Source organism: Triturus cristatus, chromosome 12, assembly GCF_964204655.1.
Source record: "Triturus cristatus chromosome 12, aTriCri1.1, whole genome shotgun sequence".
In the NCBI taxonomy this organism is placed as follows: domain Eukaryota; kingdom Metazoa; phylum Chordata; class Amphibia; order Caudata; family Salamandridae; genus Triturus; species Triturus cristatus.
This window is the reverse complement of record NC_140595.1, coordinates 521,845,593-521,868,254: the sequence shown is the minus strand read 5'-3', so window position 1 is coordinate 521,868,254 and position 22,662 is coordinate 521,845,593. Positions and strand designations below refer to the sequence as shown.

The 22,662-nt window shown below is 42.7% G+C and overlaps 1 protein-coding gene across 1 annotated transcript in view; it reads left to right on the top strand.

The window, feature by feature from the left end:
* BRD7 (bromodomain containing 7) overlaps positions 1–22,662 on the top strand; it is a 257,053-nt gene that overhangs the window by 58,403 nt on the left and 175,988 nt on the right. The window contains exons 5-6 of the mRNA XM_085640013.1: positions 9,250–9,394; positions 14,245–14,355. Coding sequence (XP_085496139.1) covers positions 9,250–9,394; positions 14,245–14,355 — 256 coding nt within the window. The remainder of the gene's footprint in view (positions 1–9,249; positions 9,395–14,244; positions 14,356–22,662) is intronic.

Sequence of the window (22,662 nt, the reverse complement as noted above, 5' to 3'; positions counted from 1 at the left end):
TTCAAATACCCAAGTAGATGTCTGCTGTACAAAAAACACTTTTGTTTGATTTAATACACTAAGGGCCAAATGTATCAACATTGAATTTTGCAAGTCCATAATAGCGAATTTTACCAATTCACTATTATGGAATCCCAAAATGCAATGAATGTAGGTTTCGCAAAAAAATTGCGATTCCTACATAATTCTTAAAAGTGAATTGCAAATTGCGATTCGCTATTAATGAATGCCTTCACGTTCCTTCCTATGGGTCTAGAGGCAATTGCAAGGGTGATAGTGGGCCAAAAGGCCACTCTTATGCACCCCCAAAAAAGCTAAGTGTGCACATGTGGTGCACATACATGCCCTAAGGGCACTTAGAAAAATTTGCATTTTACCAGGAACTTGCAAATTACCACCAACTTGAAGTTGGTGGTAATTTGCGATTCCTTAAAGCAAGGTCACAATTTTAAACTGCTTCCTGCATTGTATTTAGGGAATTGCAAATTGTGACTCCCTATTTTACAAATGCCTTTTGGGATGATACATCCCAGAAGGCTTTTTACTGTTCGCAAACGGGCTGATTCTGCGAATCTGCCCGTTTGCGACCAGTAAAAGGCTGGATACATCTGGCCTTAAACTTTTTCTCTATATGTAGTGCAAATCTAGCCATATCGGGGATACACATGACCGCTGAATTGCCTCTCAGTTCATTAACCGCATTGTCATCAGGGCTGGGGCAGGAATGTTTCACAAATCATGTTGAAAAACATTTGCTTTTAATAAATACATGCATGAAGTGGAAGCACACTTATTTGCAGCAGATTGTTTATTGAAATGGGTACACCATTTCCCGCCGACGTCGTTTTACTTATAAAACATAATAGTGTATAATGTGCGGGGATAGATTCTGCTAATATGCCATTTGAACATCACCAAGTAAAATGTTCTGATTTTGTTTTGCTCCTATTTAAATCTTTGTTTGCATTACACTTCTGAATTACAAAAAAAGTCTTTCATAATTCCTAAAATATATTTTAAAGTACTACTGCTATTAATTTACAAGCTGTTTAAATGTTTTGTGTTAGAAACAAAAAGTGACTTCTAACAGCCTTTTGTTTCACAATGATTGTCTGACAGCTCACATGACCAAACTTCTAACTGTAATTCGAGAAAGAAAAGTAAACACCATTTTACAGCATAAGTTAAGAAACAATTAGAAAAAGACAAAATAAAATTTGACCTCCTTCTTTGAACAGTCAGCATATGTGTCAAGATTAAAACCAGATTTAAAGGCGTCTTTATTGCTCATCCACTTTCTGAATGAACAGAACACCTGTTCCTTTCAGCTTAAATTCATTCGCCAGAACAGACGAGTATGTGCTAATAATAGCTCAACCTAATAAAATCTGACTCACCATAGTTAGTGGGTGAGTAGATTTTTCGAGACCTGAATATGAACTCTTTCTATTCATAGGGCTTAGGAAAGGTCGATGTGAAGCATGAATCCGCACATAAAAATGTATAAAATGAGCGAGAGGGTAGAAATATTTTGTTTTGATTGCAGTAGTCTTGACATGTTGTCCTAATAGACTGTTAGGACTCCTTATACTTGTTGTCATCCATGCACATGTCTACTATGCACCCAAAGTTGTTTGAAAAGCAAAAGGAACGCATCTTTTCTCTCCTATTGCATGACATTTCACTCTTTCCCCATAGATTGTGGCATATATGGTTTTCCCTCTTAATGTTTCAGGTATTCTGTATGGATTTACAGAGAAGGATTCGAAGAAGCATAATTTGTCCAGTGCTAAGTGCTGTAATTTCTGCATTGTTGGACTATCCTGTCCTTCAGTCTACAGCCCATCTCTTTTTCAATCACATTTGGTGTATCGGTGTTGCAAAAGTAGGTGTTTGTTCTAAAATTATATTTAGGGCCTTTAAAACCTTACTATGCTGTGGAGTCTTCAAATCCTGGGCAGATCAGTGATCAATGATTGAGGCAAAAGCACTTGAAAACCACAAAGGAAAACATTTAAGTGTGCAAAAAATACTTAAATTCAGTATCTTAAGATATGTAAGGTCATCGATCGTACAAAGATTAAACATATCAAACTGTCTCTGTGTTAACTTAAAGTGAAAGAATTTACACATTGCATTTATTTTTTTAAATGATCTGTGTATTTGTTTCAATCAATCATAAACTTTATTCGATTTGACGGGCATATCATAAAAGCACATAAAAAACAATGAATTCAATAAAATGGAATGGAATAAAAGTACATAATTTAAGTAAAATACACAATTTTGTTAAAAAGTTGCTAAGTGCAATGGAAAAATAAGAAATGCAAGCTAATAGGTTAAGATGCAAAATAAATCTATCCCATTATATGTTTCTTGCCAAATCCATCATAAATACAAGAGAATCAAATTCCCACCCTGCAAGGAAGATAAAGTGCATATGCAAAATTTCAAATGAAAATCCCCTTTCATACTTTAGATCAAGGAATATGAGAGGAGAAAAAGAAATGCGTTATAGCATGCACTACAATTTAATACTCATTTATCCATATCGTTTTCATATTATGGGTGCTCCTCCATAAAATTTAAAACAGCTACACAGATATCAGTAGAGTAGAGCAAATGTAAATAAGTAATACCTTCTGTATAAGAACAAGGGCGGCAAGGCCTCATTATCGGAAGCAAAATATTTGATCTAAAATGTTTGTACTGTGCACTCATGCCAACCACCTTGATTGGGAAAAGCTACCGGAAAACCCACCGTGCTTAAAAGAAATCTCGTTGAATAAAATCTATACTGAGACTCCATAAGTATAGATAAGGTTGCATCTGATTGGTAGAATCTGATTGGTAGAAAAACTAACACTGCCCATGCTCAATGCACTTCACTGATTCGAATGCTGGTTATAACGTGTACTGACACTAGAATAATATAAGGACTTTATTAAGAATTTTGCTTGATGAGGCATATTAAAGGAATCATTCAAAAACTCTATTGCACCCAATTTGATAAATGCACGTTTCAGATAACCAAGTCAGAGAATCCTCTCAGTATTGGCCATGAAAAGACAATCCATAATAATTGATCTTGAAAAATCTAGCTCTGGTGTATGCCAGATTTTCACCCATAACAACCAAGGGGCAAGACCAATATGATCGACAATGAACTCCAGGCCCAGTTCTGAGTGGCAAAAAGATGTTGCTCTTGGGGACCATCAAAAGATTTCTAATTAAATTATTCTCAACTAATTGGAGCTTTCCACAATTGCTAAAGCCCCGCACTCCAGCCCGATAGGTAGCAATGGAGAGGCATTTAGCTTTGTAGAGTGTGGTCATTTCTTTAATAGGCTTACGGGCTGATTTTTCTGCAAAATGGAACAGCGCCTCCGTAGCTCAATTCATTTGCTGTGCCCCGAAGGTCAACATGGGATCCCATGATAGCTGGGTGTTAAAAAGAATCCCTAGATAGGAAACATTTTAAACCTTCTCAATCAGATTGCCTTGGACAAAAAAAGATTGTGACTTTGATGTCTTAGGGCCACACACCATGACGTGAGACTTTTTATGGTTCACTTTTAATTCCAAAGAAGACATGAAGTCAACAAACGCATCTAAGGATCTCTCGAGGCTTAAAGCAGTCCTTGCAAGAAGGACAGCATCATCGGCTTAGAGTAGAGTTGTGATGAAATTTTGGCAGATTTTTTAGCAATATAGACCCTTTTGCAATAAATGGGTCTCTAAGCTATTTTTTATAAGCAAGAAATAAAAAAGGGGCCATTATACAGCCCTGGCGGACCCACTCCATCGAGGCAATTGAATCTGTTCTCTCACCAGCATTGCCATAGCGTATTTTAACCGTAGTATTACAATGCAACCTACGTAACAGGACAACAAGGGGTTCCTTCACCCCCATATCTCCCATCATACCCCACAATCTGTCACGATTGACAGTATCAAACACACTAGATAAGTCTATGAAGGCCAGATGTAAAGAGCACTTCATGGACCTAGTGTATTTACTTACAATTAGTGACAGATTCAAGCACTGTTCCATCGTTCCCATTCCTTCCTAAAACCATATTGTGTTTTAGAAAGCGCATTATTTGCAGAGGCCCACTGTTCTAGCCGGGCCAAAAGGAGCCTACCCAAGGCTTTTTCTGTTGCATCTATTAAAGATATCGGCCAGTAACAGGCCGTGTCATTCCTGTCCCCTTTCTTAAAGATAAGGACCACTGTAGCGCCTTTCCATGAAGCAGGCAGGGGACCTATAAAAGAAGCCCTAAAGATATTTGTTAGAAGAGGAGCCCAAAGGTTGGGGCTATCCTTGAACAAGTCAAGGGGAACCCCATCTGGGCCGGGTACTTTGAGGCGAATGCCTCGAGTTATTGCTGCCTCCACCTCTTTAACGGAAATTGATTGACTACACTTCAGAGCTTGTTCCATATCTTCAGTCATAACGGCATCTGAAAGGTCAGGACTTGAAGCTGTGTTTGAGGGATCAAAGATATGTTAATAATGTGACACCCAGGCATCTCCTGGTATCATGGAATACCTTTTTTGTCTAGAGGTTTCTGAGAAAAACAAACAGTTAATGACCTCCCAGAACTTTTTCATGCCCTTCAAGTCCCCGGCAGCCACCAAATTCGACCATTAAAGATAATGGGGTAACCCAGTAACCCTCAGAACCTGGGTGTATATGTGAAACAAAAACAATGGTTCAGTTGGGAGTCACGTAACCTTTGTTTATAAAGTACTTAATACATGTAATCAATGTTTTAATGATCATTCAATGAAGGGGACGAAAGCACACACATACCAATACAAGAGATTCTGAAAATAAATTCCTTTTTACTCTTTGTGTAAATCAAATAAATATCTACAGGGCTGTCCAATAATAAAACACGCGGACCGTGAAACAATTAGTGACTGATCGTGCTTAGTGACATGGTGCTGAACACAGATTAACACATATAGCACATATTTACAAAGATGGACGCGGTTTTACAAAGGAAGTCCAACATAAAATACATAGACCACAACAGGATATAATATTCCTTATTCTAGTTGTGGGGTTACGTGGACAAGTTGAGCAAGCAACGTTGACGTTTCGACCCTAGGACGTAGTGCAGATTTGTAAGCATCTAAAACGGGTCTTCATCAGGACAAGAAGGGATATGACAGCCTGGTGTCAAGGAAGTGTATTATTTGGCTTCCTTGTATCTTATTCAAGGAGGTGTCAGCCGACACCCCTCTGAGTCGTCTGTTCTTGGGAGTTATTTTATCCAATGGAAATGAATTGGTGCCGTCGTAACTATCGCCTCTAATTGGTATTATCTGGAGAAGACGTCCTGGCCTCTGTCTTAAGATCCATCTTCCTCTGGGCTATCACCGCCTTATATTTCTTTCTCAATGGCCTGACTGTCTCTTTATTGTGGGGGATAGTGTTTAGGGCTCTTCTCAACTCTTTATGGGCCTTTGTACAATCACTGTTAAACCAACGTTTGGGGATGGGCAGGCTTAGTAAAGCATCTGGCTGATCAGGCTGATGAGATAGCTGAACAAAGTGTCTTAAAATCTTGAACTAGGGCAGCGGGCACGGCTCCAAAAGTCAGGCACCTTTCCATAAGGACAATATTCTCGCTCACAATTTTAAACTCAAAATAATATGGATTTACCGGTTCCCATTTCAGCCTTAAACCTTTATTCGGGTTATACTGGATAGGAGGGTCAATTGACTTCAAGGTCCCTGACCGCAATTCTAGTTTAAAGGAGGCCACTAAAGGATTATGGGTGCTAGCGCAATTTGGCAAGATTTTAAAATCCCGGGCGCAACTACAATAATTACTGGATAGAAACATAAAATCAATTGTGCTCTTGTGTCCTCCCACGAAAGACAGATAAAATGTGTTACAATCATTAACGCAATCATATAAAGGGATCAGGCCATAAGAAATTAAAATACCATTCAGGGTATCCCCATACGCAGAGTTAGAAATGGGTCCTGGACTGCTCATCCTTGTTTTCGACCCCACACACACTTTAAAAGCTAAAATCATAGATTCTAGTTAAAATCACCAGCTCACAAAATACATAATGGCTGTCTAGGAAGAGTTACCTTGCTAATTTCCTCACTTAATTTATCAGTGACTTCAGAATTTCTTTGGTCAAAAATATGATAAAAATGTACAATTAAAAAATCCGTAATGGTAAGACCTGAGAGTAAAAGCAGTTGATCCCAAAAAGAACAACATACTAATTTAACCTTAATCGCACCACATTTAACTGATGTGAGCACTGTCAAGCCACCCTTTGCCCTCCCTGAAGTAACTGGAATAGCTGATGTACAATGAGAGCAAAAACCATTTAAATAAAAATCTTTCACACCCCAGGTCTCTTGTAAAAGAATTAAATCACAACCTGACACAAAACCCACCCAATCCTCATTTCCCAGCTTCGTTGAGTAATTCCTGCGATGTTCGAAGACAGGACTGCAAATAAGTGATCAGGGTTCACTATGCTTCTGGGCACGGGCAGTGACCACTTCATTAAAGATTTGATTCCCTCTGGCTTTTCTTCTGGATTCCGAGGGGATAACTTCCCAATACAGTGGTGCCAGATCAATCAATTTTGTTGAGGCCATTAAGAGGTGCCGACCTATTGTTGACTGGCTTATACTGTCTTAGCCGATTGCCAGAGTTAAGACAGTAAGCAAACTGTAATTGTACGGGTGGCTTCTAGAAATATCACAGAGGCTGCACAGAAATGTTAGTGGGGATTAACAACCTCTTCTCATGATGCCTTAGCAGCCTTCTCACTGTTGATGGGTGATGAAAGTTCACTACCCGCTAACCGCCCAAAATGGTCTTTGGCAAGGGGCCAATCCATCCATCCCTGCATACAGTCAGGATTAAGTTTCTCTCTGCTGGGGAAAAGTCCTTATGCACCCATAGCCAATGTGTGTCTTTATTTATTGTGGGCCTGACCCCTCGACTCTGGATTGGTGGACTTTAGTCATTGGACTAAATGTTATAGTGCTGGGAACTGTCTCCTCATAGTCATTTGCCCTCGCCAATGTGTTCATATTCCTGTTGTAGACTGTAACGAGACCTGATTTGTCTGGTTTCTTGAGGCAGGGGTCGCCCCTCCCCTTGTGCAACCTAGTCAGTCCTATCACCCTCGTCAATTCTCCTTCCTATCTGGGCATGAGGAGTTATCTTCCCCTTTTGTGGCAAGGTGGCCGCCACACCTGACTCCGCTATAGCAAGCCCACAAGATCCGCATCTGCCAACATGTCCAGGTAGACTCATGTTGGGTGCACTGTGCTCACTTGCGGGCACTCAGCCTCTAATAAGTTTAACCATTTGGGCTTCGATGGCAGACAGGCTTTACTTGATTGGGGCAAGACGATCCTGCAAAACTTCAGCAAATTTCCCAAAGATCGTATCAAGGTTCAAAGCATCCCCCACCCATTCCAGTCTTCCCCTTGGTAGCTCTTGGTTTCGGCTATTGGGCTGGTTGGGCACCTTAACGTTGGACCTTTTGCGTTTGGCAGCGAGTTAGGGGGAGGAAATGACAATGTCTGGACTCTGGGATGCCAAGTAACTGCAGGTATTTACGCAGGGATTAATTTCTACCACTGTAACCTCGTCTGCAACTCCTGCAGTACCATCAGAACTCTCCCCGTCGATATCTGTTGTTGGACAGTCTATCTCCATTGTAGGGAGAGCATCCCCCAGCATGCTACTGCAGACCGGTATCCCTCTGCAGCTTTCCTGTGGCCCGCCCTTTTTAATTCTTCCAGCCTCGATGGACGGTCTTCGTTCAGTCATAAAAATCTCCGTAGAAACTACCCCCATGACTCTCTCAAGCATGGTATCTCTGCCTGTGGGCCTATATGGAAGCTGAGTCTTCCCCAGTGCCATTGTCTTCCTCTTACCCATGGTGCACTATAACCCAGATCCTTAATTGGAATGACACCCTACAATAGACGGGGTGCCCCAGCCCAACACAGTCTTTCACCCAGCAGGTTATGTAAGGCAAAAAAAAGCAGATAGCCGGTGGTGGTCGGTTATAGTCATTAAGATACATGAGGACCGGCAGGGATGTCAGAAATGCCGTTAATGTTGACACACAGAAAGCAATAGCAGAAATGGAGATTCACTTATCTCTCCTTCTAGTCTTGATGAAGCCGCCGCCTCCACCCCTCAGCTGGGACTCTAAGTTTTGGGTTTTAGGTTTAGAATTTTCCAAAAGGTGCAGGGTCTTGCAGAACAGCTTTCATGTAGTGGAGGTAGTGGAGAAACTCTAAGGCAAAAGGGGCACTGTGCCCTGGTGCCCTACCACCCTGCCGCACACCCATGCCCGTCCATCAGCGTGCAGGGGGGGGCACAGAAACATCAACCCCCTATTGGACAAAAGGAGAGCAGCCTGAGCCTGCAGAATGCTCCCAATCCATCAGAGCTCCCGGGTGGCCCTCGTACTTGGTTCATTTTCACAGCTCACAGTCACAGTAGTACTTCTGGCCTCAACCAATGTTTCTATAGCAGTGTCTTTTCCTGCTCCAGCTTATAAGCTCCCCCAGAACATAGTGACTCCTGTTACCGCGCCTGTGCTTGCATCACTGTGGCTTGCACAGTGAATATACAGCTTACTTCCCTCCACAGTTTCACTGTTACCACTAAATGTGTTTGCTTCCTTTCTTAATACCATTCTCCTGACAAACCACAATGTTTGCACAGCTAGTTGACGGCAACGACGAAAGTCATGAACTCCTGTACTGCTACTGTACATATACAGCCATTTACTGAACACTCTTATTAACATGAGTATATTACATGTAACTGTATTGCTTTCCGCTGTACTTTTTTTTCTAAAAGCTCTAAAAACATGTTTGATAGGAGACCGATGAGAGATGATGGCTTTATGTAGTATGCTAGAGATTTCTCGATTGCTGGGGTGAAAGCAGTTTTTAATGTTTTTTCACTATTCTTCAATTTTCTGACGAATTGCACACCTTAAATAGAAACACATGTGTACAGTATGTTGAAAAATCATAACATCAAAAAGTATAAAGCAATGTTATATCAAAAAAAGCATTACACTTGACTGCTTTTCAGTGTTTTATTGAATAATGACTAAATCTCAGTGAATGCACAAATGTATGTAATGTTTTGATCAAGGTGCACCTAATGATGGACTTGTAAATTCAGTAACAAGACACTTAATGAAAGACCTATTTTGTTTTGTCAGGAAAGACCCCAGCGCTTTCTTTTCATTTCCTGTGACGGACTTTATTGCGCCTGGCTACTCCATGATCATTAAAAATCCCATGGATTTTAGTACAATTCGAGAGAAGATCAGAAACAATGAATACCAGTCCATCGAAGAATTGAAGGTATATAATGATTCTTCTTTGCAGTTTCCAATGAAACTTTTAAGTGGAGGCTATGGTCATGATTTTTAAATGCAGTCAGAGCTTTAAAACGTTAAGTCGTTTATTGGCATTAATATGAGTTGCAGCTAATATATTGAAAACAAAAATAGGTTCAGAGCATTTAGAAGAGGGTAGGTCTTTTACACCCATTGCTTATCTTGTTTTGTCTAAAGGAATACATTGATATTTGTGAAAATACAGCCTTATTTATGATAAAGAATAGGTAATCCCAACATGCAGTGATTTTCTCACCTGTTCTGACTGTCATGATACTACCTGAAGCGACAGTTGAAACTTCATTGAGGTAAATGGTTCTGCTTTCTCTGACTGTATGTGCAATTACAATGTCTTCATAAGGGGAATTTCATATGTTAATTTCTACTTCAAATAAACCTACTTAAACAATTTAAGTTTACTTGCATTGAACCATGTCACATAGTCTGCATTAGTGAACGCCTGGGTTAATTTGCTTTTCTCTAGGTATTTAAGAATTAGTCTGGGCAAACCTTTCATAAAAAGATTTCCTTTTAGAACCAAAACAAGAGAACCTTGAGTAATAGTTTCCATAGAACATTGTGTTACGCCTAGTGATCTTTTAGTTCTAGAGAGAATTAAGAGAGGCTACTGTCCTTTTTCATTTTTCACTGTTAAATAATCCACTTGGGGCAAATCACCACTAACTATGCCTTAAAACTATTGAACAATTCATAAAGAGGAGGCATGTTGATGTGGAGTTAGCGGTTCACAAGGTCTTTCTATTAGAATTGAAAATCCTACTTCCATCATTCAACCTCAAATTATTCAATTTGAGGGATGTGAGATAGGTTGTGTGGAGATAATTAAGCTGAGTGCACCTCAACCTTGTATTTCTAGATACTATATGCATATGTTCCAGGACACGTTCCCTTTATTTTCTGTGGAATTCCCGGACTAACCCATCTCCCCTCTACCTTTTAATTTGTGCCAAATCAATTTTAGTCATAAACTGTGCCTATTTATAAAGCCAGGAGATTAACTTACGACCTCCCCTATAAGAGAGAAGAATTTGCAACACTTCATTTTTTATTTGGTTCATATGACTGTCTCCTCAAATAGTGCTTGTTGCTTGTGTTACTGACGCAGATGTCAAAAACTGGGATTCCGGCAGCCCAGCTTCACTTATTAGCATGTCCAAACTCCTCAACTTCCCACTCTCAAAGCAGTTCCCAGCTGTGAGTAATTTTACAGCTGTATAAGCTGACATCCTATGAGCTGTGAAAACTCCACTTCCAGTTGTGTGGAGTCTGACCAGTGGCAAAGCGGGGGCGTATAGCAGGTGCAGCCTTGTGTGTTGTTTTTTTAACCAATTTCTTCCTTCACCGTAGCGCTATGGTTAATAACTTATGCAATGTTACTGATACCATCTGTGTTGCCATTAAAAGGGTGTCAGTGCACCTTCCTGACATGCCTTCGCTACTAAACCCATTCCCTCCTGGTTAACCCCCGCCGCACATCTAACCAGCCATTGCAACTGGGCTGCCAAAAGATACAATTCAAACTTTTGCCAATACAGTTTTTGTCTATAATGAGAAAATCAAGTGGCATGACGCCGTGGCATGTGGTGCAGAATTGTCACCAAGCCATGTTTCTGTAATGAAGGTGAGGTCTTGGTTTGTTTCTGAGAGTAGGCCAAAGATGTTAAAGCCATTTTTGTTCATGGATCTTGTGTTGAAGAGTAGGCATTTTAGTTGTGTTTCATTCTTCGTCATGGTCCTGGTGCTTTGAGGGGGATGTGTGGTGCAGTGGAGGGGCATGGGGCATTTTGATGTGGCTGGTTCGGGTGTATTGTGGTTGTGTCTTTTGATGGTGGTGTAAGGGAGGTTGTTTGGTCGGAGAAATTCGAATTTTGAGATATGGTTGTGTTGAGGGGGTTGTTTTTTTGTGATGGGTACCGGCGTTCTAACTGCTGTATTGCCTGGTTATTTGGGTAGAGTGTGGGTAGTTGAGGTGGCAAGGTATGATTATGGAAACCTTGTAATCGTACGTTCAGGCCTTATTGATTTTGAATTTTCTTCGGACATATGACGTATTTGTAAATTATTTGGGTTGTGTTGATTGACTTACTGTATTATTTGTGGTGGGTTGTTTGGTACTTGTGGTTGCATTTGTTTTTGAGAAGTTAGATGGTTGATGTGGAGATTTATTAGGAGTTAAAGTCACTCAGTGATTGTATTTGAAGGGTGTGTATTTAGTATAGTTGGAGTTTAGGGATTATTAATTGATAAAGATTGTGTAAGTGTATGATTGCTTACTTAAAATTCTCATGGTGGAGATGCAGGGTTTCTGGCCAAAGGCAATTTCCAGGTCCAAACAGGCAACACCCTTAACCTGCAGCCCTTTACCTGGGCTAGATGCCCTGAGCCCTAGGTTTAAATAGCCCTTGTGATCAGTTTACCATGGGCCAATAGGAGCCCTAGCTAATCAGAAATTTAGCCCTAGATGCTAGAACCAGCAAGAATCCTATCCCTAGCCACCAATTATAACCCTATCAGTAGCAACCAATCAGTATCTAAACACTAGATCCACTAAGAACTCTAGCAGTAGCAAAAAATTGGAGCCCTGGCAACCAATCAGTAGCAAAGCCCTAGCTCGACTAAGAACCCTAGCCACCATTCAGAAGCATATCTCTAGCAACCAATCAGTAGCTAGTCCCTAAGCCCTAGGTCCACTAAGAACTCTAGGCCTACCAACCAATCAGTAGCCAAACCCAAAGCCCTACGGCCAGTGATAAGCCTAGACCACGTGGTGAATCAGAAACCAGGTACTGAAGCCAATTGAACCCTTGTTCTACAGTTCATGTGGCCTCCAACTTAAGGTCCTGTCAGGGGTGGGAGGGCCCAAACACTGGATCTGAATCGGGTGTGCAGAGGGGGATGGAACTATTGCTTCAGCTGACAATCTCCTTAGTGGCAGGATAGCCCAGTACACACTTTCCAGTTTCAGTACTCTCTTCATGACCCAGATTAAAAGGTCTGGCCACACTTACCATCCAGAACTATTTGGTACACTGCCACCACCACCACTTTAAACTGAAGTATGGACATTCGTCCTACACCTGCTCTTAAAGTGTGCTTGGTGTTACCCCTTCAGTTTGTATTACCAGGGACAAGGGTAGGCCTCTGCCCACACAATAGATGGGTGTGACGCAAAAGCAAATATAAAAGGTAAGGAAAACAATTTTATGTATGATTGGGCACTGAGGGCCGGAGTAGACTCCTGGTCAACATGCAGGGGCATTTCCATCCCACCACAGATGAAAAAGAAATTGTTACCCTGCCATGTCCTGGCCACCATCACTACCAAAAATATGAACATTGTGCACTCCAGATTCTTATTATCAGCAACTATATATACGTCCTGCTGCAGTTAGAAAATAAACGGAATGCTATAGTCATCAAGTTCTCTTACATATCAGTCGGGCATAGCATGAAAAATTTATGGAACCCTTTTTTTTTTTTAAAGATTGGGCTACCAAAGGCATCTCGATGAATGGAGATCTGGGGAATTACAACTAAATTCTACCTTTAAAACTTCCTAAAATTGAGTGTTAATATCCAAGATTGGCCAATTACAGACCTCGGACATGCCAGTTGTCGTTGACAAATTGCTTAGTTTGGTGCATCTAGCATCCAGGATCTGTACTTTACTTGTTCCTGATAAATCAAAATTAAACTTCATGCAACTGGAGTAAAGTATGCATTCTGAAAAACATGACTTAACTATCCCAGGAGAAATGTGACTTAATTTGGAGACACTCTTGCTCAGCGAAGATTATGTGGCATAATGCAACCTTTTGTAAATATGAAGCGCATCCTGTACCCAGTATCGGAGATGCAAGACTCACGCATATCTCACTATTTACAGTTGATATTAAGAAAATATTAATTTACTGAAAAACAACCAAACACATTTCCTTTCCACTTTAGGAGTACGAGCCCTCTGTTTTACTTGCAGTGTAGACAACACCATACCAAATAAATCACATTCACTGAGGGGTTCAAACCACTATGGAATTAATTAGATCTATCTCGACAAAAGAATAAAACGTCGCGAATAAATAATACTTCCTTTTTAGTAATAGAATCTTGCTGGAGCTACCCGGGTTTTGTGTACAGATCCTTCTTTAGTGTTATGCTTATTGTACTTCAGGTAATTGGGTCATTTTCTTTTCTTTACCCTGGTCCCAGGAATGTTGCCTCCTTGAGGGTGCTTCAGGGTTTGGTCTGCAGCGCCTGCTTGGAAATTCCAAATCAGTCTTTGACTTCACATTAGATATAGCGTTTGGGAATTATATTGTTTTTGTCCAGCACCCAGATTGCGCCTACTCCTTTACATTCAATTTTGTCCGATGATAAAACGACTTGGGATTTTTATAGCATAACTGCGAATGGGAAATGTAACATAGAGACATTTTGAAAGAGATTAGGTGTTTAGAATCCTTAATTTTAACCTCGTTTTGGACCACTGTGGCATGAGTGAGTAGTTTCAAATTATAAAGGACATTCTTGCTGGTTTTACCGTTGATACAGTTAACACTTGCATTTCTCTTTTTATTGTGAATGTCCCAAGTATTTTTTCCACAGGGACTTGAGTGACCGGTTCAACCAGCTTTGTTATAGTTTTCATGTGCCACATATATTTTAAAACAAGCTTCTCATACAGCTCCTGTGTTGAACTTTAGTCTATGGCAAAACTATATGAAAAGTGGGTGTGGCAATTTTATTTGCCAAGTCTGTGCCTTTGTTAATCACATACTCTTTTGTCATTCGCAGGATAACTTTAAACAGATTTGTCATAACGCCATGATTTACAATAAGCCGGAAACCATTTACCATAAGGCGGCAAAGAAACTGCTGAACTCAGGCATGAAGATCCTCAGCCAGGTGCCAAAAACTTAGTTTAATAAATTAATTATGAACATGAAGACTTTTGGCCTACCACTCCAGACCAAAAGTAGAGTAAATTTGCATTTCAACGTTTTGTCGGGGTAATGAGCCCTATCCAAATGTATTTGCAATTAATGTGATCAGCGATTTCTGTACTAGCAATTCATATTCAAAGGCACTCCCCACACTGCAAAGGAAGACCGTTTTCATCAGGTTTCATCGTTAACAGCACCGTTTTGTATTTGTTGGATATTTGAATACCTCTATAATGGCCCCTTTTTTTTTGCAAAATAACCTAGGTATCTTGACACTGTTTTAACAAATTGACTACAAACGATAATAGATTGTAATTAGATGAGGAATGCTCTTAATTGCTTTTTGAATTTACCAAGATTAGGTTCTGCACGAAGATGTAGTTGGAGGGAGTTCCCCAATTTGGCTACAGCAAACGAAAAAACCCTGTCACCTATATTACCAGTTATAATATTAGGGATTTAGTTAGAAATTTCTGACTAGATTTTAAGCATGAGTTGGAGAAGACTGCTGGAAGTTATTGGGCAGGAATGTTTGGCAATGAGCATAGTGTCTGGTGGACTAAAACCACTGTTTTAGATTAATTCTGTTCTTTATGTCCCTTATGTAGTTTACTTAGAACTGGGCCCTTTTTGATTCTTTGGTGGTCAGCAATGCAGATGTGTTCTGCACTACTTGTAGTTATTATATCAGAGTTTTAGGTACCACCAAAAATGCTTTTTTATTGTCTTGAAGGAGGGTATATTGAATTTATCTTCCTCCCAGGCAGGCCTCTTGCTGCGTACAAAGGGGCAGGTTACAATGGCGGTGGTTCGGAACGCCGTCCGCTGTTTCAGCGGTCAGGAGACCGCCTGACCAGCATTAAGGTGGTCCAACTGGCTCATTTCGATATGATCTCCGTGCTGACGGTCGCTAAGTGCTCCGTATCATGGCGGCTTGTGCTGCAGCCAAGGAAAAGGGCAGCAGAACAAACTGCCATGGTATCGAACTCCTCCTGCAAGTCCATTGACCGTGTGGCATGCACCATGTCGTGCATGGCAAACGGTGCATGGTGGGGAATGGAGGCACTCCATGTGCCCCCAGGACCAATTTACAGTGGCCCATGATGGACGGGGGACCCCATATCCCTGCCTTGGCTCTGCCGCCATTCAGGGATACGACTCCAACCGCTGACCTGTCGGGATCTCAGATCCTGGCGGAGGCGGCGGTCTTCCCTCCAACTGCTGTGGGTCCGACCACCAGGGTTGTAATCCAGCGGTTGGACCGAAGGGCTGTCAGCGGTCAGATGCCCCCAACAGTCGGACCGGCATTGTAATCAGGAGCATAGTTAGTGTTGAAGATGGGAAACCACGGATGTGGGCATGCACTTTCGTGCACTCCCCTCTTGCGGTGCTAACTGTCTTGTACTGATCAACTTGCTGCTGTTGGGGAGCCAACATGAGAGAGGGACTACCAGTGTGTAGACATGGCTGGTGTGGCATGGTAAGAAAGTGGTGACGGAGTAACTAATGGTTTTGTAGCATGAATCCTTTTCTGGATTCACATGCTGTGCATTATTCCGCCACCTAGTGGTTGGGTCTGGAATAGTCTTTTTTTTTTTGTTTGCTTTTGCTTGCTTGCTTGGGGCGTCATCATCCACCATTTGGTGCTAGACCCATCCCTTGTGTGACGTCAGACGGTGCTCTAGAAGTTCCTGTGCGTGGTAGCCATCTTCAGAATCTTTTTCCCACCGTTGGGTCTGGAAGCAAAGGGAGACACTCCGAAGATTTGGACGAAGTCCCTGAAAGAATCAAAGAATTCGATTAAAAATACCATCGATCATCGACTGTGCAGACACAGAGGGCGAGGTAGGGGCCATGGAAAATGCCCCTGTCAAATTCTGCCCAAAGTGCCACCGCAAGTTTGCTCAGCGCAATCCACACGGCGTTTGTAACATCTGCCTGCCGAGGGATCACAAGGATAAAGACTGTGGTGGGCATCTAAGAACATAAAACTTGGCAGACCTTTCAAAACACCAACTCCCTCGGTGACCATATGACAGATGCGTCCCTCAAGGTTTGGAGAGCACATTCAGGAAACCTGAGGGTACGGGGGTCAATGGAACGATGCAGACTCTATAAAGCACATCAACTTCCTAGATATGTTCCTGGCGCTAAAAGCATTCCAAGCCCATATAAGAAGGAAGACAGTAATAATCCTAATGAACAACACCACAAATATGTTATCCCTCAACAAACAGGGAGGGACGAAATAATTAATCCTAAGCAAACTAGCTCAGGAAATATGGAAATAGGCCAATTCATGGAAAACCAGCCTGCAGACAATTCACATGCCAGGAAAAGACAACACTGAAGCGGATCAAATCATTAGAAAGAACATCAGCTCGCACAAGTGTGAGATAAAACAAAGGACCCTGCAACAGATGTTCGGCCTATGGGGAACCCCAGAAATAGACCTATTCGCAACAGTGGATACCAATAAATGCTGATCCTTCGCCTCCAGGTTTCAACGGCACCTTTCTAAAGGGGATGCCCTGTCACGAAACTGGTCAGGGACATTTCCATATGCTTTCCCTTCTATTCCTGTACTACAAAGGGTTCTGGGGAAAGCCTGACAACCAGGAACAAATCTAATATTCATAGCCCCTTAATGGGCAAAACAAACCTGGAACACAAGCCTACTCGAACTGTCCAGGGGACAAATAATCAAGCTCAAGGCAGACAAGGACCTCTTCACAATGCAAAGGGGGCAAATCTTTCTCCTAGAACCAGCAACGATTCGCGTAGCAGCCTGACGCCTGAATACATAGAGTTCAGACATTTAAACTTGCCGCAAAAAGCAATGGAAATATTTAAGGAGGCAAGAAAACAGACCACAAGGCAATGCTACGCAGCTAAGTGGAAACGGTACACCATATGGTGCACAAAAAATAATACCCTAAGCTCATTTTCCACACAGGAAAAAGTGCTGATATATCTGACACACTTGCTTGACAGTAACATCAACTACTCAAGCCTCAAGGTACACCTTACAGCAATTGTAGCCTACACCAGAGGAAATTCATGTAAATGTTTCTTCACAGCACAGTCATCAAAAGATTCCTTGAGGGGTCCAAAAGGATTGCACCACTAAGAAAGGCTCCAGCCCTGATGTGGAGCTAAAACAGAGTTGTTATAGAACTAATGATAGGACCATTCGAGCCCATGCACAAAGCAGAACTCAAATACATCATCATAAAGACTGCTTTCTTAATAGCCATAACATCTCTATAACGAGTAAGTGAACTACAAGCGTTAACGATTGACGAACCATACATGCAAACCCACAAGAACAAGGTTATCCTAAGGCCAACCCCTCAATTCCTACCTAAGGCAGTAAGCAAATTCCACATGAACCAAAGCATACAGCTAGCAGTTTTCTTCCAAAACCCGCAAACATGACTAGAAAGAAGCCTTCAAACCCTGGACGTAAGAAGTGCTTTAGTATACTATCTACAAGAGACAAAACAATTCTTTATAGGCAATCAGTTGTTCGTCTCTTACTCAAGGTCCAACAAGGGAGCACCAGTGACAAAGGGGACAATTGCACGTTGGATTGTAGAGGCAATTCAAGTACGCTATGCCTCAGCAGGAAAAACTCTAAACACATGGCCAAAGGCCCTCTCAGCAAGGAAAAAGCGGGCAACCCTGGCCTTCATGGCCAACGTGCCAATAGACACTATATGTGCTACGGCGACATGGGCATCCCCACACACATTCCCCAAACATTACTTCTTGGATATACAGATGACTAAGCTCAAGTGGGACAAAAGGTATTTCAACACCTGTTCGCAAAGTTTTCCTCCTCTTAAAACAGCCACCCCAAGGAGATGGAAACCGCTACGTAATCTGATGCCCAGCATGTGAATCCAGAAAAGGAATCCTGCTGCAAAATGAAATCGTTACTTACCAGTAGGAGTAGTTTTGCAGCTGAAGAATTTTCTGGATTCGCATGCAACCCCCCCACCGCCCCTCAGAGGGGGAATGCTAACAGGAAAGACAAGATATCATGGAAACCAAAGAACTAACATCTAGAGACAACAGGATTTAAGACATTCCATAGAAAACAAGCATTGGCATAGCCAAAAGGTCTCGCTTTTGGGACCTTATAAGTATTTAGTTATGCAGCACAATATCCTTGGTGCAACAACATCAACTGTTGCATGGCTAAACACTTATAAGGTCCCAAAAGCGAGACCTATTGGCTATGCCAATGCTTGTTTAATCACAGATGTAATTCGGTGTTTTGGCACTGGCATAGAAAAGGGCTTGGGTGTATAGGCAAGTGCTGCAGTGGGTGAGAAAGGGCTTGGGTGGGTGGGAAAGGGTAGACTGTGGTAGATGAAAAGTGCTGAAGCAGATGGCTAGAGGAAATAAGGTATGGCAGGAGGATAGATGGGAAGGCAAGTCAGGCGCATGTGCTACGGAATGCTTCTTCTATGCCTGCACTCACGCTGAGACAACAAATGGATTGCCACTACTTTACAGATGTATCTGTTAAAAATTGCTGTGTGTATAACAGCATAATAGGATTCTACAAAAACACCAATGCAGTTCAGAAAAAGAGGAGCTTGTACTGACATGGACCCCCCTATATCTGCACCGATGCAGGAAGAAACTTTCCGTGCATGGTAAGCAAGAATTGAGCCACGTTTATTCCAATAATGAAATCTACTGAGGCATGGATTTGCAGGTCTCATAAACACATATTTAAACAAGGCCCGCGAATCTTGCGTGCACTACCTCCAATCGGCTTTCAGTACCATTTGTATTGCAGGGAGATGCCTTTCTGACGTAGTGCGGAGCAGTTGGGGCAGACATCAGAGGAGAACCCTGACCAGACCGCCAGCCTGACAGCTGCAGTTCTGCAGCGCTCTTCTGAAAATAAATCCGGTTAGCCTCAGTAGATTGTCTATATCAAATAAAGAGCACAAATGAGCAGATGGGAAAGCGTAGTGCTTACAATGTATGGTGTCACACGGCTCCTGCAGCACCTCCCCGGCCCCTTCCGTGCTGAAATGCCTCATGCGGTGATACCACAAGCCCGGGAGTTGTGGGTGTGCGCGCGCGCATGCCTAATTAAAAAAAAAAACACCCGAGTGGTGAGTGAGTTGTGTATGCGCGTGCGCAAAAAGGAAATTTAATAAAAACACGTGAGTGTTGCGCGCGCGGCATCCGCAAGAGTGATCGCGCTACAGATGGCGCCTCGGGCGCTGATAGCTGTCGGCTGCGCGCGTGCTATCCATGCCACTGGAATCAAGCTATCCTGGCTGAAGAGGGGTGAAACCCCGAAACCGGTCCTAGGATGCTTGTTTCCGGTCCAGGGAAGACCTGGCTTGGCAGTTAGGGCTGGACTGTTCCCATGAGGCACGGGGTCAAGACTGATTTGCATATGGCCAGGTCTAAACTGGGGTGGCATGGTGAGCAAAAAAACGATGGATTTAGGCCCAGATCTCTGTACTGGGGTGAATGCATGACATTGTTCTGCATTCTGTCCATCAACTGTTGTTTTTGCTCTAGGCCACAGTGGCAGCACTTTCTGAAGCCCTTACTAAAAGTCTCGGCCAGAGCAATGCATGCCCTGGCTCAGGCGAGACCTAAAAAGGGGAAATAAGAATCTGAAGATGGCTACAACGCACAGGAGCTTCTGGGGCGCCATCCAACATCACACAAGGGATGGACTTAGCACCAAATGGTGGTCAACGATGCCTCAAGCAAGCAAAAAAAAAAAAAACAGAAAAACAAAGACTATTTCGGACCCAACTACTAGATGGCCGAATAATGCACAGCATATGAATCCAGAAAACTCTTCAATCTGCAAAACTACTCCAACTGGTAAGTAACCATTTTGTTTTGCCTTCAGTCAGAAAAAGCCAATTAAAGCAAACAAAGGGAGATTGGTGAGTTAACCATGCTGGCCATCACTAGCTGACGCTGCTGTCTACCTGCCCTCAACATCGTTTTGCTGGTGACTGGAGGTGGTATAAGCTTAATTAGAAGTAGCAGATTGGGGGTAAGCTCCGATGCAGCCTCCTGCTGCACGTTTGGAGGAATGAGGGGGGAGATGGAGGAAGGAGAATGGACGTGGGGGGGGGGGGGGTAATAGAAACCTGAAAGGCCCTAGACTGGTCTCTCTCTTGTTTTCCCCTTTTTTTCACCTCTTCGCCACCATTCTTCATGGTGATCATTATTACTTTACTACCCCCCCACACTTATTGCTTCATCCCCACCTATTACTGCCTACTGTTATGTTTGCGCTTCTCAACACCTTTACCACAGTTGTACAAGCACTCTTCCTTGCTGAACTTCCAAAACCCCCAAACTATGTGGAAGTGGCTTATGGTTGCTCCAGTTACCTCAAATATTTCCAGTCATTTATCAGCACCACCCACTGCCCCTCCCGCAGTGACTCATACCCTTCGGTGGTGACAGGAGTGGAGAACAAAAACCTACCCGGCCACTTGCAAACCCAGAGACAAGAGCACATAGTCGGAGAACCCGCAAAATGGAAAGAGCAAGGGAAAAAGTCTGCTGAAGTACAAGTAAGACATGGCCGGCATGATGGTACTAGCAGGAAGAGGGGCAGATATAGAAGTGAAGATGGAAGTAGAAGTAGAGTCTGAAGGGAAACCAGGTGAGGAGGACAAGGGAAATCGTAGGTGGGTGGGTGAGGTACCTAGGTTCTCTATGAAAGGGGGTTAAAATCGTTCAAGGGACAGTGCACAAAATATAACAATCAGTTGACTTAATGACCTGATGAAGTGGAAAATCCAGTCAGTACCCCAAGGTTCTAAATTAGGAGTAATACCAGAGGTAATTCAATTACCTATGACTGACTGCAAAGTAAATATGATGAGAAGCCCACACTCTGAATTCGAAAATCAAGACCTAAATAAAATCACATTTTTCCAGGGAGAATGATTAAGAGCAGCACTGACGAGACCAGCTTGACCATTAGACACATCAGCTAACCATTAGGAACATCAGCCATAAGGGTAACTCTTCTACATGAGTTCCATCAAAGTGGACACCAGCAGACCAATTCCAAGTCTCTGTCACAAAGCCAAGGGAGAGAAAAACATAATAAAACAAGGACAGGTAGTTGAATGAGACCTAGGGGAGCAAAGAGGAGAATAGAAATGTGCATAGAGAATGTTGATTTCAGTGCAAGTGGTGCTGTCCAGTGCACCTTATTTCCTGTGCACCTTATTTTACCAGCAAGAGACAACTGAAGGAAAGTGGGTTTATGTTGCAGTAACCCCCCCTCCCACTTTTTGCCAGACTACGGATGCACTTTTACTTGGTGTGCCCTGGGTCCCTGCCAATCCGGTTCCCAGGGCCTGTGTTCTTTCCCCAAAACTACACCCAATTGGCATCTCTGGCCACAGGTCAGCCCCTGGTAAATGTGACCAGAGAAGGCCTCTAAGGGCTGCAGCACTTACTGTGCCACCCTTTGAAGCCCTGTACCTTTACACACTCACACTGCCTTTGCAGGCGGGGTGTTTTGGTGCAGAACAAAGTGCGGAGTCGACATGGCACACATCTCTGTGTACCATGCCTACAACCCATTGCCCTGGCATAGATCAGTCACCCCTCTAGCTGGGTGGACTATACCAGTGGTGAGGGTACAGGTGCATGAGCCCTATTCTCCTACAGTGTCTAAGTCCATTATTAGACATTGTAAGTGCAGTGCTGCCATTAAGAGTATATGGTGCTGGGAGCTTGTCATTACGAACTCCACAGTAAAACACACAAGATGATGGACAGAATGTTGCACATTGGCAAAATATTCACCCCAGTCACAGATCTGGGTTTAATCCATCGTTATTTTGCTCACCACGCCACCCCAGTTCAGACATGGCCATATGCAAATCAGTCTTGACCCTGTGCCTCATGGGAAGAGTCCAGCCCGATCTGCCAAGCCATATCTTCCCTGGAGCAGAATCAAGCATCCTAGGACCGGTTTCGGGGTTTCACCCCTCTTCAGCCAGGATAGCTTGACTCCAGTGGCGTAGTGAGCATGGGACCCATGTCTGGGCATACCCTTCCCACATAGGGCGAACATCAAAATACACCAGATGATGGACGAAATGTTGCACATTAGCAAAACATTCACCCCCAGTTACAGATCTGGGTTTAATCCATCGTTATTTTGCTCACCACGCCACCCCAGTTCAGACATGGCCATGTGCAAATCAGTCTTGACCCACAGCACCATAATGGCTACACTGAA